General features: G+C 36.4%; 1 protein-coding gene across 2 annotated transcripts in view; it reads left to right on the top strand.

The window, feature by feature from the left end:
- Positions 1–1,674, top strand: part of LOC127098336 (protein CHROMATIN REMODELING 20) — a 33,333-nt gene extending 31,659 nt beyond the window's left edge. For both annotated transcript variants that reach the window (XM_051036897.1, XM_051036896.1), the window contains exon 25: positions 1,062–1,674. In XM_051036897.1, coding sequence (XP_050892854.1) covers positions 1,062–1,425 — 364 coding nt within the window. In that variant the 3' untranslated portion in view covers positions 1,426–1,674. The remainder of the gene's footprint in view (positions 1–1,061) is intronic.
- Positions 1,675–16,470: the final 14,796 nt, after the last annotated feature.

Raw genomic sequence — 16,470 nt, 5'->3', positions numbered from 1 at the left:
CCATTATTCATTGGAGATAAACCCCTGAAAACTTTATAAAAATTACCTTTCACCTCAAAATTGGTTTTGTAGGGTTGAGTTAGACCTAAATTGATTCGAGAGCCTATCCTAAATTGAATAGACCACCCACCAAGCCCAGTAGTGCTGGATGTGACCAAGCCCAGTAGTGCTGGATGTGAGATATAGAGAAAAATCTAATTTCCACCTTTACGAGAAGATTAAATCCGAGAAGGTTAAGAAAAAATGAGCACTCCTCACCACGCAAACCATTTTTGTGGAGTTGAGTTTGACCCGAAATCTAAGAATTGGTGTTACATTTTTGTGGAGAAGGTTATGAAAAAATGAGTACTCCTTATTATGCAAACCATTTTTGGGTCGTGCAGTTCTGAGCCTGTGGTTTGTACACAACGAATAGGCTGGGATGCATGACCTGGTTCTGAAATCGGAATAGGATGGAAATTGTTAAATAATTTCCTGCAAAGAGGCCCAAGTGAGATTATTGAAGAACACAGTCCTATGTATGGTCCCTACTCTTATGTTTAGATTGGATCCATTTGTTTTTTTGCCTCAATCCAACATCCCGTCTCCCTTTCCCAATGCTCTGTTTTTCTCCTGTTTTGCCTCCCTTGTCCTTTTTGATACAGTGCTCTTTCTTCCCACATGTCCACACTTCAAGATGTGTTATTTTGTAGCGGCGTTGCGGGTCAGACGAAGAAGAAAAATAAGATTGATGTTCCATGAAAACACTTAAAATGTTCCACCCCATTAAGCTTTTAATTAAGTGCAATTATTGTTCACATCCCCACATTACTTGTTAAGGGAAACTCTATCACAGTAGGGGATGACTAAAATAAAAACTTACAACTTCAACATGGTATACAAGTTTAGACCCTTCACATTTGTTCACGCGATTTGGAAGCTGGTCTGGTCGGTCTAGATCTAGAGCTAGTTGCAGTAGTATGGCATCAATAGAAGGTTTCTTAGTATAGTCTGTATTCTAACATATGAATGTTTTTTATTTAGTTTCTCTCAATATTAGCTGACGTAGTTTCTCTTAACAGGTGGATTGCCAATTATCATTTACATGAGTCCCTGTTACAAGAAAACGAAGAGGAAAAACTGTCGAAAGAAGAGCAAGATATGGCTTGGGAGGTGTATCGCAAATCGCTGGAGTGGGAAGAAGTTCAGAGAGTACCGCTCGGTGAGTCTGTGCCTGATCAAAAGGAAGAAGTGCCAAAGGAAGAACACAATGAATCAGAAGATTTCTGCATTTCAACTAAGCTGAGGAATCGTTTCACAACACGTCAATGCACCAATCTTGCGCACTTACTGACACTTAGAAGTCAGGGAATTAGATTTGGGAGCAGCACAGTCTGCGGCGAATGTGCCCAGGAGATAAGGTGGGATAACTTAAAGAAGAAATAGGAATGTAGTAACATGAGGGATGACATAATCTGAATGTTCATATAATACTTTTGTGTACTGTAAATTGATTAGGCCAATGTCTATAATATTTTGTTGATCAAATAGAAATGTTTCTTTTGTATTTGGGTCTATTGATGTTTTTCCCGAGGTATGAGGAAATTTTGATCAGGTATATGTTGCAGGACCACGACAAGTTTCAATCAACTGAATTTTGGTCACCTTACATAAATAATTATCAAATTTGGATCAGATTTGTTTCTCTATTTGTATATTACTGTGTATTACCAACGTGGTATTAAATATTTCCAATTACCGGTTCTTAAATTTTGGTTAAAATAACTATGTTATCTTTTTTTCCTTCATTATATAATTGATATTGGGAGTTTAAAACTATATGGACACTGACAATTGCAAGTAGTAAAAAATGCTTATGAGATGGTTGGTCAAATAATGCAAGTCTTAGGGCCGGTTTGTTTTGACTTTTTTTAAAAATGATTTTTATAGTGTTACATATTTTAGTGAAAAAATATGTATAAAGAAACTTTTCATAAAAGTTTCAAATGAAAATTTGGTTTAAATAATTATTCTTAAAATGTTACTTTAGGTATTTCATCATTTTATTGGATTTTTTTTTGGATATCAAATTTTTAAAAAATCATTTAATTTTGAAGCTATTTCAAATGGATTTTTATAAAAATCATTTTTAAGATACAACTTTTTGAAAAAATTGTGATTTTGATTATGTTTTGACCTTCAATAATGTATATTTATGTTATGGAATGAACAATTCAATCTTTTAATTTATAAAAAATAAATTTATAAAAACTTTTAATATTTTAAAAAATATTTTTGTAAAATCCATTTTCAAAAATACAAAGAAAAAATCCATTTTTTTAAAGTTAAAACAAACGGACCCTTAGTTCAACTGAAAAATGTTCATGAGAAAGTGTCCATTTGCATTGTTATGTGATCCTAATGGCCCCTTCGGTTTTGTTTAAATGCTATTAGTTTCCTTCCATTTACAATGCTTAGTGTTTTGAGTAAAGTTTTAAAAATTGGACCGAATCGGAAATCGGAGATGAATCCGGTTGGATTAACCTTTCAAAATCGTTAGTGGGTCAAAATCGGATTAAAATTGAAAAAATCGGATTGAACCATCCAAAACCATTCGAACCAAAGAATCGGAGCCGGTTTTGTGATATCGTCCGGTTCAAAAAAATTTAACAAATTGGTCATTTTTTAATTTTTTTTATAAATTTTAATATGTCAATATCAAAATTTAAAATACATTCCCGATCACAAAAAAAAATCCATAATTTTTTACAATCAAACAAACTTCTAAGTTTTATCACTCCATTATAATTTTTCTTTCAACCCTTTATCATCATCACGCCGTCTCTTTCAAACATAGTCATGATATCTAATTCAATATTGATTATCGTTCAAGTCAATATTGTTTGTTGTTGTCAATTAAGATTTATTTGTCGTAATTCAATTCAAATTTTTTTTTTTAATAAAGTATATTATATTATTTATTTTTTGTATTTTATCATATTTAATTTAGGTATTCTTAATTATTTAAACTTTATTTTAGTTATTATATTTTATTATTTTAATTTTGATTTAGTTTAACTTATTTTATTGTAATTCTTTAATTTGGTCAAATTGTTCTTAAATGAATGTTGAAAAGTGAAGTGTAAAACTATGTTATGTTATTATATGTATTATCGATATTGTTATATTAAATTTGTAATGAATTTTTAAAATATTTATTTTATTAAGTTGTGAACATATGATTATGTGTGACATATTTATGAAATTTAATTTTGTATTATTAATTTATTTAATAAACGGTTCGACCATAGATTGAACCGATTGAACCAATTGAACCTTAAACCGTAAGTTTTACCGTTTCGATCTCCGGTTTGATTTTTAAAACATTTGTTTTGAGACATGCTCTTTTCACCATTGATGGTGCCTCCCACATCCCTGAATATCCAAAATGGTCTTTCAAGCGACCGAAGATGAATCTTTGCACATATCAAAATCATAACTAAAATGTGTTATTATGAGATCCACCACAGTTTTGATCAAATTGTAGTATGGAGATGCATCTCCGTATGAGTATTTAGTGTATTCCAAGATGCATCTCTGAAATGTCCCCTGATTTTTTTTGAAAATATGATAAATATAAAGGGAGGATTTATTTTGGAGATGCAAAAATTCAATTTTTGTGTGACCAACTTATAATAACTTGTATTAACGTAAAATCAAAATAAAATTCAGTTATATTAAGGTTAGAGAGTGAAAATTCATACCTAAATAAGAAAAGTCAAGATAATTCATAAATAACATTTGTTCGAGAATACCTAAAAGTAATAATACATTCTAATATAAATTATCGGGTATGTCTAATTGTCTGCCTTATTGTCGTCTGTACTGCATGCCATTTCATAACTCGGAAACCATGCACTACGCTAGGGACAACTAGGGGGTGCCATACAAAAAGAGTTTTGACTCTATGGTTGCTCTACTCATCTCCGCAACATGCCGACATACCGCCATCACGCTCTCTGCCTGCTCATCCTGAACCTTAAGTAACTTTTGGTTAGCTGGCCTATGTAGTTCTCCAGGAGCGTCTGGTGTCATGATATGGTGTGACACCCTATATAACCATGTCATGTAGCCCTAAAAACAAGTAAAATGTATATGAGTTGGCTCTCAATGATACTCATCTGGTACCAGGTGACTCTCGAAATCATTCAGTATCATCTATAAATCTCTTTGGCACACATCAGGAGGAGCAGACTCATGGGAAGGTCTCAAAATAATATGCAAATAGCTAAAACTAGCGCATCACTCACTCGAAAAGATAAGGATACATAAGAGATGTCCCACATTCCAGCCAACCGGAGTATAAGAAAATAACGTCAACCTGACGTGTCTGGCAGTGACCCTCGTATGGGAAAAAGCAAACGTCATCTGGTACCATACGTTTAGGAGAGACTCTAAATAGCTCGACCACACCATTCCCCCTGTACGAAACAAAAGTGGCTGCACGAGGCCATTTTTGTGTAATTAGGCGTTGCTTCCCACCCGATGATGCAGGGGAAGTGGGAGATGATCCATCCCTGAAAATGTTGCGAATACAATATTAATAACAAGTGTAACAAATGAATTATAAAAATATTAGTAATAAGAAATTACCGTTAGAAGCGTGCAACACCTTGTCAACTGCTTTGTCTTTCAAAGAAAAATCTCGCCCAACTTCGAATAGAGGTAGACCAAACATGCGCCCCCAGTTGTACTCGTGAGTCGCAGTCAGGTGAGATTTACCACATCAACATATGTTTCACTTTTGTCCATAAACATAGATGTGTCAACCAAGAACACGAGGTAACATCTTATTGCGCAATATCAATGGTACTCAACCTTCACATCATCGTCCACAACATTCGTTTCCCCCTTCACATGACCATTATAAAGGGTTTCCAAAAAGACAAACTGTGCATGATAACCTCTATGCGAGTTGCCTCCTCTGACGCCTTACCAGGGTCAACCCCTAACAAGGTGACCATTAGATCAACCCCTTCCTCTCGTCCGATCCTCCCGTGGTCTAGTAATTTCCCCCTGATGGGAAGATGCAAGAGGCAAGAGATATCATCCAAAGTAATAGTCATAACACCTATAGGTAGGTAGAAAAATATTGTCTCTGAGTGCCACCTCTCTGCAAAAGCCACATGCATGTCGTGGTTTATGGTCACGTATGCAGATGAACATAAAATGGAAAAATCGGAATAACGGATAGATCATTGAACCAATGATTAGTGGGCGGTGGCAACACCGGTATCTTCCTGTTGTGGTTAACATTTTTAAAACAATCACGCTTCTGAAAAAATAAAACACAATCAATATGCATCTAATTAGTTGACAAAAAATGTATTGAAAAAGAAAAGAAATACACCTCTCTATTCCAGACATGCGTAGCAGCATGCTCTGCGTAATTATAAAGTAAGGAGGTGCCATATGACCCTCTTGGATAACTCTCTAATGGGGAATCCTGATCGACTTACTCCCGGGCTTCAGGGTTAACAGGGGCCTTAGAAACCTCAAGTTCTACTGCATCATATGCCCGAGATTTCTGAGAGAGTCGACTACGAGAACCAGACGATCAGGCTCCCAAAGTAGGTGCAACATCAAACACGTTATCAGTAACTCTTGGCCTCATGGTCATCAATGCGACCCTCTCATGTTGTACCGACGTGGTTTGGGACATACACCAAGCCCAATCTGACCAGTGTTGCTTTCAGCCATTGCACATGCGTTATAAACCAGAGACATATATCAACAACATGCTCGAAGAAATTCACAAAATGTCCCAATTTTTTGACTGAGTCAAATTCGGAGATGCATCTCCGAAAATAATGCAGAGTAAATCCGAAGATGCATCTCCGGAAAAACCTTCAATTGTCTCATGGACGATATGCCATTTCTACCCTAACAGTCCCAAGAAAACCTCATTGGATGTTGTTATAACCTACCAATTTCATTTACACTACTACCTAAAGTGCCTAAAACAACTAATGTATCCTAAAAAACTAACTACAAATCAAATCATAAAAAGAAGAAATCATTTGAAAAACTTAACAAATAAAATTGATTGATGAGAGGGAGAAGCTTAGATGTTATGAAATGCTGTTAAGAGCTCCAATGGTATAAGTTGGATTAAATGGATGCAGAGGTAAAATCGTTGCAGAGCTCAAATGACTTTTTTAAAATAAATTTTGAGAAAATGAAGAAGCAGGAAAATGGAAGGATCTGACGCAGGATATGAAAGAAAAACGTCCGAAGAGGCATCTCTAGACAACTCACTAACATTTGAATAAATGGTGTTTACGAAGATGCATATTCAGATGCATTTTTTTCACATACAGAGATGCATCTTCGGATTAAATTTCAACGTAAAAAGGATGTCTCTTCAATTTTGTATGAGAAATGGCTAAAATAGGTGCGTTCAAAGAGGCATCTCCGGACGCTAGGGACATTATGGACGTTTCGCGGTGGTGTGGGTGCATCCATAAAGATGGAAAGAGCATTTCCCTAGTGTTTTTGTATAAATGGTATTAGCTTCCATTCATTCACCTTGCTTAGTTTTTAGGGGATTGCTTGATGCACCCTAAGTATTGCTTATCCACCTTAATGAAAAATCCAAACTACTCATAAAATTTGAAAGTGCATCTCCGGACGTACTCCATTCACACTTGTTTTTTAGTAAGGCCCTAAGACTATGTCATTTTTTAGGGAAATGCATCGGCATGTAACTTAGCAAGATGCATCTCCAGATGTTATTTTAATCAAATACACGCAGGTGTCTCTTCTCTTTCCTCACCTGTAAAAATACTCTCAAACACTCAACTCTAAAAACCTCTCAACTCTTAAGATCTCACATCTAAAAAACTATCAAACTCATTCAACACACTTCCATGTTTCTATCATCAACATCCAATCGATCAAAGAGTTCAACATCAAATTCACATTTGGTATTTTTTTTATTTCTCTATACCTTTTTGATTTCAATATAAATTTGTAGAAATTGGGCATTAGGTTATGTTATAAGTAGTTTGGATATGCTATTTAATGAGTAATGTGTTTGATAAGTAGTTTAAATGATCAATGAATTTTTTGGGATGTAGGATTGAACTGCATTGCTGCCGTTTTCGTCATCTCTGAGCTGTTGAATATTACGGAGATGCATCTTTGGATTTTTTCAACGTTTTTCCCAAAAATCGAAGATGCATTTCCATATTTTTTGTATGCATTATTTTCCTCCATTTCATTGTGTTTCATATGTATAATGCTTGTATGGTTTAATTATAGGCATTATGGGTGATAACCAAGATAAATTGAGGGATGATAGAGTTGTGCAACATGCATCAGTTTGTAGGGAAAAAACTCGATCATCGCAGGCACCTATCAGTTTTAGTTTGGTTGATGCAAAGGTTCAACTTCTATGGCTCATGCATCTCCTACTTCATCTTCCTGTAGGAGGCATGTGTCAACTCCTGATTCTCCGGAAGCCCCACCGGTACATGTTGAGGCACCCGAGGGGTTTGGAGGAGGCACATTTAACTTATCGCTGATGCCTCTATATCCGAACCATGCTGTCAGGCATGTGTGGGATGGAGAGGTAAAATTCAATTGTATTCATTATTGAAACACATTTGTGTTGGTCTTGTAAATTCCCACACAAGAGACAAGGTGAATTGTGTGGTCCATAAAAACATGGTTTTAAAAAACTTTGCGGATTAAAATCAGTTTAAAATCAATTTGTAAATGGTTTACAAGTATTAAGCAGCGGAAAGTTAATTGCAGAATATAAATTACAAAAGTTAAAGATGTTGTTTCTTTTGGATTGGTTGTATTAGGTAAAACAACACATATACAAGATTTATTTTGTGCAGAGGAAACATGTGGAACAAGATGTTCCAACATGTGTTCCAGCATCTGGCCTCAGTGTGCAGATCAAGACTTGTGAGTGAATCTGTGCGCATTGATGTTTGATTCCTAGAAGATTTATTGTTGTATCTTTTAACAAATATTATTTAGTAAGATTTTCTAAATAGATTTTATTAATCCTTAAGTTTGAAGAAGATTTAATTAAATATGGATTAATTAAAAAGGCCCGGAGTTGGACGATTTGATTGGATTTACATTGAAGAAAATATTTAATTGGATATGCATTGAAAATAGATTTGGTTTAGTTTTAGCAAGAGATTTATTCTGAATCCTTTACTTGAGAAGTTGAAATTGTGATTTATATCAAGTAAAGATTTTATGTCTTCAAGATCTTGTGATGCTAAAGGGACACATGTGGGAAAGACATCCCAACATATGTGCAACATCTGACACTTAACAACAAGCCAAGTTTGTTGCGTTTGGAGTAGATTTTCTGATTTGATTTCAATCAGATTTGTTGCTATCTTTTAGCAATGAGTTATAGAGATTTGTTCATATCCTTTGTTGGAGGCTTTTGTGGAACAACTCAAAACATAATCTCTTATATTTTCTGGACAAAATCAGAGTCGCTAATGCCCATTCGAAATGCCCAGAATCGAATTTCTATTTAAGGAGACTCAAACTTCTCTTGAGAGGTGCAAGTTTTGAAGATTCCTTGTGTTAGGATTTATCTTTTGAGTATTTGTTTTTGTTGTTGTTTGTGCACCACTCTAGCAATTTCATTCATATCTTAAAGCATAAAGTTTGATTTATTTAGTTGAGTTGTAACTTCAATATTAATATTTTGTTTATTGAGTTGATCACTTGGTATTAGTGATTGAGAGAAATTGTTTATTGAGTTTGTTACTTTAGATTAGTGATTGAAAGAAAGTGAAACGGATTATCATATTTAAGGGGATACCTAAATAGAAAGTCACTAGGATTAGGAATATGCCTTGATCGGCATGTGGTTGTTGTTCTTATAAGACTAATTGTACTAATTCAAAATGGTGACTTCTTTTCTTGGCTTGGAATCCCTCAAACATAGGCGAGGTTGCACCGAATCAGGTAAATATTTTTGTGTTCTTTATTGCTTTAATTATTATTTTCTATCTATCTTACAAACTGAATTTATTCTAGTACACAATGTCCCATACATCGTGGCTAAAATCTGTCCCGAAAATCTGTCACCTATCATAAACTAGTTGTACATGTTATCCCAAGCATCTGGTCCATCATCTGTCTCTTGAGAACAAAATTTCAAAAGAGTTGAGGAAAAGAGAGGAACACCAAAAATGATACAGGTTCAGTCAAGAAACGATTTAGTTTGTCCCCAAGAATTGATCTTGAGAGTATCCAATAAACTTTGAGAGCTTTTCGTTAGAACATGATTTGGTTCTGCATCTATACCTTGAGTTTTGATGATAACAATATTATATTTGTGTGAGAAAAACTTTGGTACCCTAATGGTTTGCTATTGTGTAGATTTAACAACCAGTTATGATGCTGGCTAAACATGCATGTGATACCATTAATGAACACTCAAGTTCATTTCGCCCCCATCACCACCATAAGACCCGAGAACACCAAATCGTTACCATCACCATAGGTAACGCTTCACCAGCTCCCACTTGGAACCGAAAACTCGCTTCTGATCCCCACCATAGGACTAGAGCACACCAAAGTTCGTTACCATCAGCATAGGCAAGGCTTCACTAATTTCTTATTCAAATTAGCGACTCGATTCCGATCCATCCCATCAGACCAGAGTACACCAAAAATGAACCGAAGTTCGTACACCATGAATACATGACTCAACAACATGCACTTAAACACATGCACATATGTCCTGACCGTACATAACACCAATAATACCAACAACATAATCATGATAGACAATATATCAACATACAACAATATTTAATAACAACAAATATCACCATAATATTCACCGTTTGCACCATACAACATGATTCATCATTTAAATCATGTTAAAATTAATTAAGCCTTACTAATAATTAAGAATAGACGCCAAATAGTACTCAACACCACCTCTATTCATCATACAACAACAAAAACTAGAAACAAGATTCAACTCCACGCACCAGAGCTCATTACGCTCATTTTGGGTGCATGGCGAACACCATCAACTCTAATCCCATGGAGACTTGGTCGCCACGATGATGGCGCTCACCATCGCTCTACAACCTGCAAAATTTGTTTTTCTGCATGGAGTTCAATTCAGAACTTTGATTTTCCATTTCTAATACCTAAATTCGATCCCAAAAAAAGTACCAAAACATCACATACACCTTCATGTCATAATATTGCATCAAATTAACATCCTTACTCATTTAATTTTATATTTTCACAACATCCTTCAAACCTTCAAAGACATCAACAATGGCATAAACATGAAAACCCTCAGACTATTTAGCACATATATAACCTCAATACAACACAATTATACATATTTCATATACAACACATACAATCTTATTGGAGGTTAAGGATTCCTCAACTCTACCCCTCATGCTTAACACCTATTAAAGAAGAAATATCCCACTTATCTTGTTTTCCTAGCAGCAATGGAATCTCACACTTAGGTTCTTCTTCTTCTACCTCTAGCCTTTTTGATCTCACTCTTGCCTCCTTGCCTCTTTAACAAAGTTTCTATGTATCTGATTTAGAACTAGGTTATCTCTAACCTTATATTAGACTTAACCTAACTTTCCCACTTCTAATATTTATGTTTTTCTCCCCACACTTATTCCTCTCTTACTCCTTCATCCCATTATTCTACTAATTTCAAATTCAGCCCCATCTCTTACTATTCTCTATTTTGTTATTATTTTCTTAATTTGTATTAATTAATAAATTATTAATATTTTAGATTCAATCTAATTTTTTTCACTACCCTCCACAATATTAACCATACACCCTCAATCACTTATTTATTTAATTGAACGCATAGTAATTAAATAAAATATACATAATATAAATAAATTACTTAAAAAATCATAAATAATTTAATTAAAATAATTTAATCGAAATTGGAATGTTACACTCGTTATAGAACTTAGAGTGCCTCCAATACTCACGAGTCTAATGCGACAAGCATGTTGTCTCTGAGTTTGAGGCATGCTCTTAAAACTTTCAATTTAATTAAGGATGCGTTATTTCCTTTGAAGTTTAAAGTATCTATTCTCTGTATGTCTTGTCATATTATAATAGTCACAATAAAATTTGTCACGCCCAGACTTCGATTACAATGATGTTGATCCCTATTTTTTTCTGCCAAAGCTAACACTTAAGGAGGATTTCCATCAAGCATATTTCGATGGTTCTCTTCACTATGAGCAGTGTAAAGTACTAGTAATTCATTAGTAGTGGAGAGTTTTTGTTTATCCAAATTATGTACCCGACTTGGATCAAACTCAACATTCTGTCTTGTCAAAAAAATTAAATGTCATATCCCTCTCTCAATGGCAATATTCAAAAGTGAATTTTTGATGCACTTCATCTTCGTATTTTGGTCTCTTTAAAAAAAAGAGCATTGAGGTGAAAAAGTCCATTGACAATTGCTCTCTTTAAGTCATAATAAGTACAAATGTCTTGTTTCATGGAGTGAGTATGACGACTGTGTTCCCATATTTTTCGGGCGGCGGTCGGAAGAAACCTACCATTCCTACTAAGTTCAAGAAATATGGAGTTCTATGGCTATATGCTAATATCCTAGTCATCTTTTTCTTTTCAACCACACATAATTTGTTCTGAAAATACAAAAAATAATACAACCAAACATAACCTACTCAATATGTCTAACCTCCTGGCTTCTCCGCCTGTACTACAAGGCATTTCGTGCCTAGAAAATAATGCCTTCTACGTAGACCAAATGAGATTGCCTTCCTCAGAAATTCTTGTCTCTATGCCCGATCTTGCCATATCTATACGACACCGACAGACGCTACTTACGTCTTGGATGTAGTCATCCATAACCTGAAGTACCTCCTGATTAGATGGTCTATATGGTCTTATAAGAGCGTCTGGTGTCATGGTAAGGTGTGACGCCCTATAAAACCATGTCATGTAGCCGTCTGCGTAATCCCAATGTATAGGAGTCGGCACCCTGCGATACTTTTCTTGTACCAAATGACTCTTGAAGTCCTCAAGAGTGTCACATAAAGATATCTACGGAGGACGGTGGGAGGAGCGGACTATGAGGTGTGTCTTGGAATAATCTAAAAAAACTCAAATCGACGCATCACTCGCTCAGACAGATACAAATACATCAGACCTGACCCACATGCATGCCATCCAGAGTATAACGCAATGAGGTCCAGCTGACACGTCTGGTGTAACACCCCGATTAAAATAAGAGAATTATTTAATTGAGTTAATAGTATTTTATTAATTTAATTAAATAAAGTTGAATTATTGGATTATTATTATTATTATTATTATTATTATAGATATTATTTATTTTAATAATAATTAAATAAATAATATAATTGGAATATGAAGAGTGGAAGGGTAAAAGTGGAATTGGGTAAAAGAGGCCAAAGGAGATAACTGAAGGTTTTCATTTTCACGTATTTTGCCTCAGAGTCAGAAAAGGGAGAAGCGCTGAAGAGAAAGAGAAGGAAGAGGAAAAGACCAAAGATTGCTCAGAGCTTCCTTCAATCCAAAGAGGTAAGGGGTCTGAACCTTATTAAACGATAATATGCGAGCAATTACATGATATAGGATTGGGTTGTTGATAAATTTGGGGAATTTAGGGAGATTGGGAAAGTTGTGGTTTTTGAGGGAAATTGTCCGATCTGTGAGTATGGTGGCGTTATATACATTGTAATCGAAGTATGTTGTGTATGTATGATTGTTAAATGTTGATATTGGGTTGTAGGCTTAGAAGCCGCGCGTCCACTGTTTCTGCGCTTAAAATCTTGTTTATGCACATAACAGCCAAATGACGTTCGCCATTATGCCTTTGGCGCTCGCCATTTGGGCCTTTTTCCAGAATAAGAGCGTTTAACGCTAAATGGCGTTCACCATTAGCCTAATGGCGTTCGCCATATCAGTTTGACGGACAGTTTTTCCAGAATAAGAGCGTTTAACGCTAATGGCGTTCGCCATTAGCCTAATGGCGTTCGCCATATCAGTTTGACAGACAGTTTTCAGAATAAGAGCGTTTAACGCTAATGGCGTTCACCATTAGCCTAACGGCGTTCGCCATATCAGTTTGACGGACAGTTTTTCCAGAATAAGAGCGTTTAACGCTAATGGCGTTCGCCATTAGCCTAATGGCGTTCGCCATATCAGTTTGACGGACAGCTTTCGCGTTTTAAACTCCCAGATGTGATATCGTTGTAATGTTGTTGTTGTTTTGTTGAGTTGTATGTCATGCTATTAATGATGATGATAACATGACTATATGATGTTGTTGTTGCTATGTTGATTATGATGCATGTTTGATGTGCATGCATTCATGAAAGGCCGATGCCTAGTGATGAACGGACTGAGTTCCAATGATGTTGTTGACTCCGGGCTTGTTGAGAGGCTTGGTTCCTTATGGGGAACTCGGATTCTATGGTGGTGAATCTGGGAGTAGTGATCCTGTAGTGGTCACAAAATGGGTATACCGAGTCGTGTTGAGTCATGCATGGGTGTGTGCATTGCAATTGATGTGTTGTTTTGTTGATATTCATGAGTTTGTTGATTATAATGATGATTGTGATGATCCGTGTTGACATATGTGCAAATTATTCATATTATATTCTGTCGTTATATTATTGTTTAATAATGTAATTCTCACCCCTTCTGCATGTGTTTATGTTCATCTATGATGAGCAATGTGCAGATAATGAGGAGTAGCTTTTGTTGAGGTGAAGAATAAGTGTAGAGTTATTCTACAGAGTCGAGTCAATGCTCTGGTCATGTGACACCGGGGTTATGGGATTCAATAGAGATTATATTATTATTTAAGTTGTGTATGAAGACTAAATTATTGATATGTTTTGTTGAAACATTTTTATAAATCGTTAATTGTGTTGTTGTCCGCTGCGAAGTTTTATTAAAATAAATAAAATATTTTTATGTTGTAAAGTGATGAGTGTTAAGTTGAATGAAATGTAAACTCTTCTACATGTTGTACTCTGATAAATTCTTTAAATATGTCGTTTGGGTAGAAGGGTGTTACATTAGTGGTATCAGAGCCTGGTTAGTCCAGTCGAGTCATAATGTGATGTTTTCCCTGTTGGTCGATTAGTGTAAATGACACTGTCGATATTTAACGGTGGTGGTTGTGTTGTACAGAGTATGGCTGGAGAAAACGACCGTGCGATTGCTGAGGCTTTGGCTGCTATGGCGCAGGCTATGCAGGCGCAGCAGAATCCGCCGGTCGACGAGTTTAAGAATTTGGGAAGGTTTCTGAAGAATAACCCTCCTACATTCAAAGGGCGCTATGATCCAGATGGTGCTCAGATTTGGCTGAGGGAAATTGAGAAGATTTTCCGGTGATGACGTGTACTGAAGCACAGAAGGTGCAGTTTGGTACGCACATGTTATCTGAAGAGGCTGAAAACTGGTGGAATAACACTCGCCAGAGAATTGAAGTACCAGGTGCTGAGATGACTTGGGAAAGGTTCAAGACGGTCTTTCTGGAGAAATATTTTCCTGCTGATGTGCGATGTAAGAAGGAGATGGAATTTCTAGAACTGAAGCAGGGTAACATGTCTGTTGCTGATTACGCTTCGAAGTTTGAGGAGCTGGTGCAGTATTGTCCTCATTATAATGATGTTGATGCTGAGGAATCCAAGTGTGTCAAGTTTGAGAACGGGTTGCGTCCCGAGATCAAACAAGGCATTGGTTACCAGGAGATTCGTGGGTTTCCTACACTGGTTAATAAGTGCAGGATATTTGATGAAGATAGCAAGGCTAGGACTGCTCATTACAAGAGTCTTAGTGAGAAGAAGAATAAGGATCGTGGTAGTCCTTATGCATCTCCGAATGGTAAAGGTAAGCAGAAAGTAGTAGATGAGAAGAAGCCAAGTGGGGGAGGATCTCCCATAGCTGGTAAATGTTTCAAGTGTGGCGAGCCAGGCCACCGTGCTGATAGCTGTACCAAGAAAGTGGTGAGTGTAGATTTGCCTGTTGTCTGTGAATTTCAGGATGTGTTTCCGGAGGATGTAAGTGATTTACCTCCAGAACGTGAAGTCGAATTTGCCATTGACTTAGTACCAGGTACGAGTCCAGTGTCGATGTCTCCTTATAGAATGTCGGCAACTGAATTAGTTGAACTGAAGAAGCAACTTGAAGAATTGCTTGAGAAGAAGTTTGTGCGTCCAAGTGTTTCTCCTTGGGGTGCACCAGTATTGTTAGTGGAGAAGAAAGAAGGTACGATGAGGTTGTGTGTCGATTATCGGCAGTTGAATAAGGTGACTATCAAGAATCGGTATCCATTGCCGAGGATTGATGATTTGATGGACCAGTTGGTTGGAGCTCATGTTTTCAGTAAGATTGATTTGCGATCGGGTTATCATCAGATCCGAGTGAAGTCAGATGATATTGCGAAGACTGCTTTCCGTACGAGGTATGGTCATTATGAATACACTGTGATGCCGTTCGGTGTATCTAATGCTCCAGGTGTGTTTATGGAATATATGAATCGTATATTCCATCCGTACCTTGATGATTTTGTTGTGGTGTTCATAGATGATATATTGATATATTCTAAGACGGAAGAAGAGCATGCAGGACATCTGAGAATTGTTTTGCAGGTGTTAAGAGAAAAGAAATTATATGCAAAGTTATCTAAATGTGAGTTCTGGTTGAAGGAAGTGAGTTTCCTTGGCCATGTGATTTCGAGTGGTGGGATTTCTGTTGATCCTGCTAAAGTTGATGCTGTATTACAGTGGGAGACTCCGAAGTCTGCTACTGAGATACGCAGTTTTCTGGGGTTAGCTGGTTATTATCGCAGATTTATTAAGGGCTTCTCTAAGTTGGCATTGCCGTTGACGCAGTTGACTAAGAAGGGTCAAGTGTATGTGTGGGATGCAGCTTGTGAAGCGAGTTTTGTTGAGTTGAAGAGGCGGTTGACCAGTGCTCCAGTGTTGATCTTGCCTAATCCTGGTGAGTCCTTCGTTGTTTATTGTGATGCTTCTTTGATGGGTCTTGGTGGTGTTTTGATGCAGAATGGTAAAGTTGTAGCTTATGCTTCTAGACAGTTGAGAGTTCATGAGAGGAATTATCCTACGCATGATCTAGAGCTTGCAGCTGTTGTATTTGTGTTGAAAATGTGGAGGCATTATCTGTATGGTTCCAGATTCGAAGTGTTCAGTGATCACAAGAGTCTGAAGTATCTGTTTGATCAGAAAGAGTTAAATATGAGGCAGAGAAGGTGGTTAGAATTACTGAAGGATTTTGACTTCGAATTGAGTTATCATCCCGGTAAGGCTAATGTAGTTGCAGATGCGCTGAGTAGAAAGTCTCTACATATGTCTATGATGATGGTTCGGGAGCTTGAGTTAATTGAACAGTTCCGTGATATGAGTT

The sequence above is a fragment of the Lathyrus oleraceus genome, chromosome 6, assembly GCF_024323335.1.
Source record: "Lathyrus oleraceus cultivar Zhongwan6 chromosome 6, CAAS_Psat_ZW6_1.0, whole genome shotgun sequence".
In the NCBI taxonomy this organism is placed as follows: Eukaryota; Viridiplantae; Streptophyta; class Magnoliopsida; order Fabales; family Fabaceae; genus Lathyrus; species Lathyrus oleraceus.
This window is presented reverse-complemented; position numbering and strand designations above follow the sequence as displayed.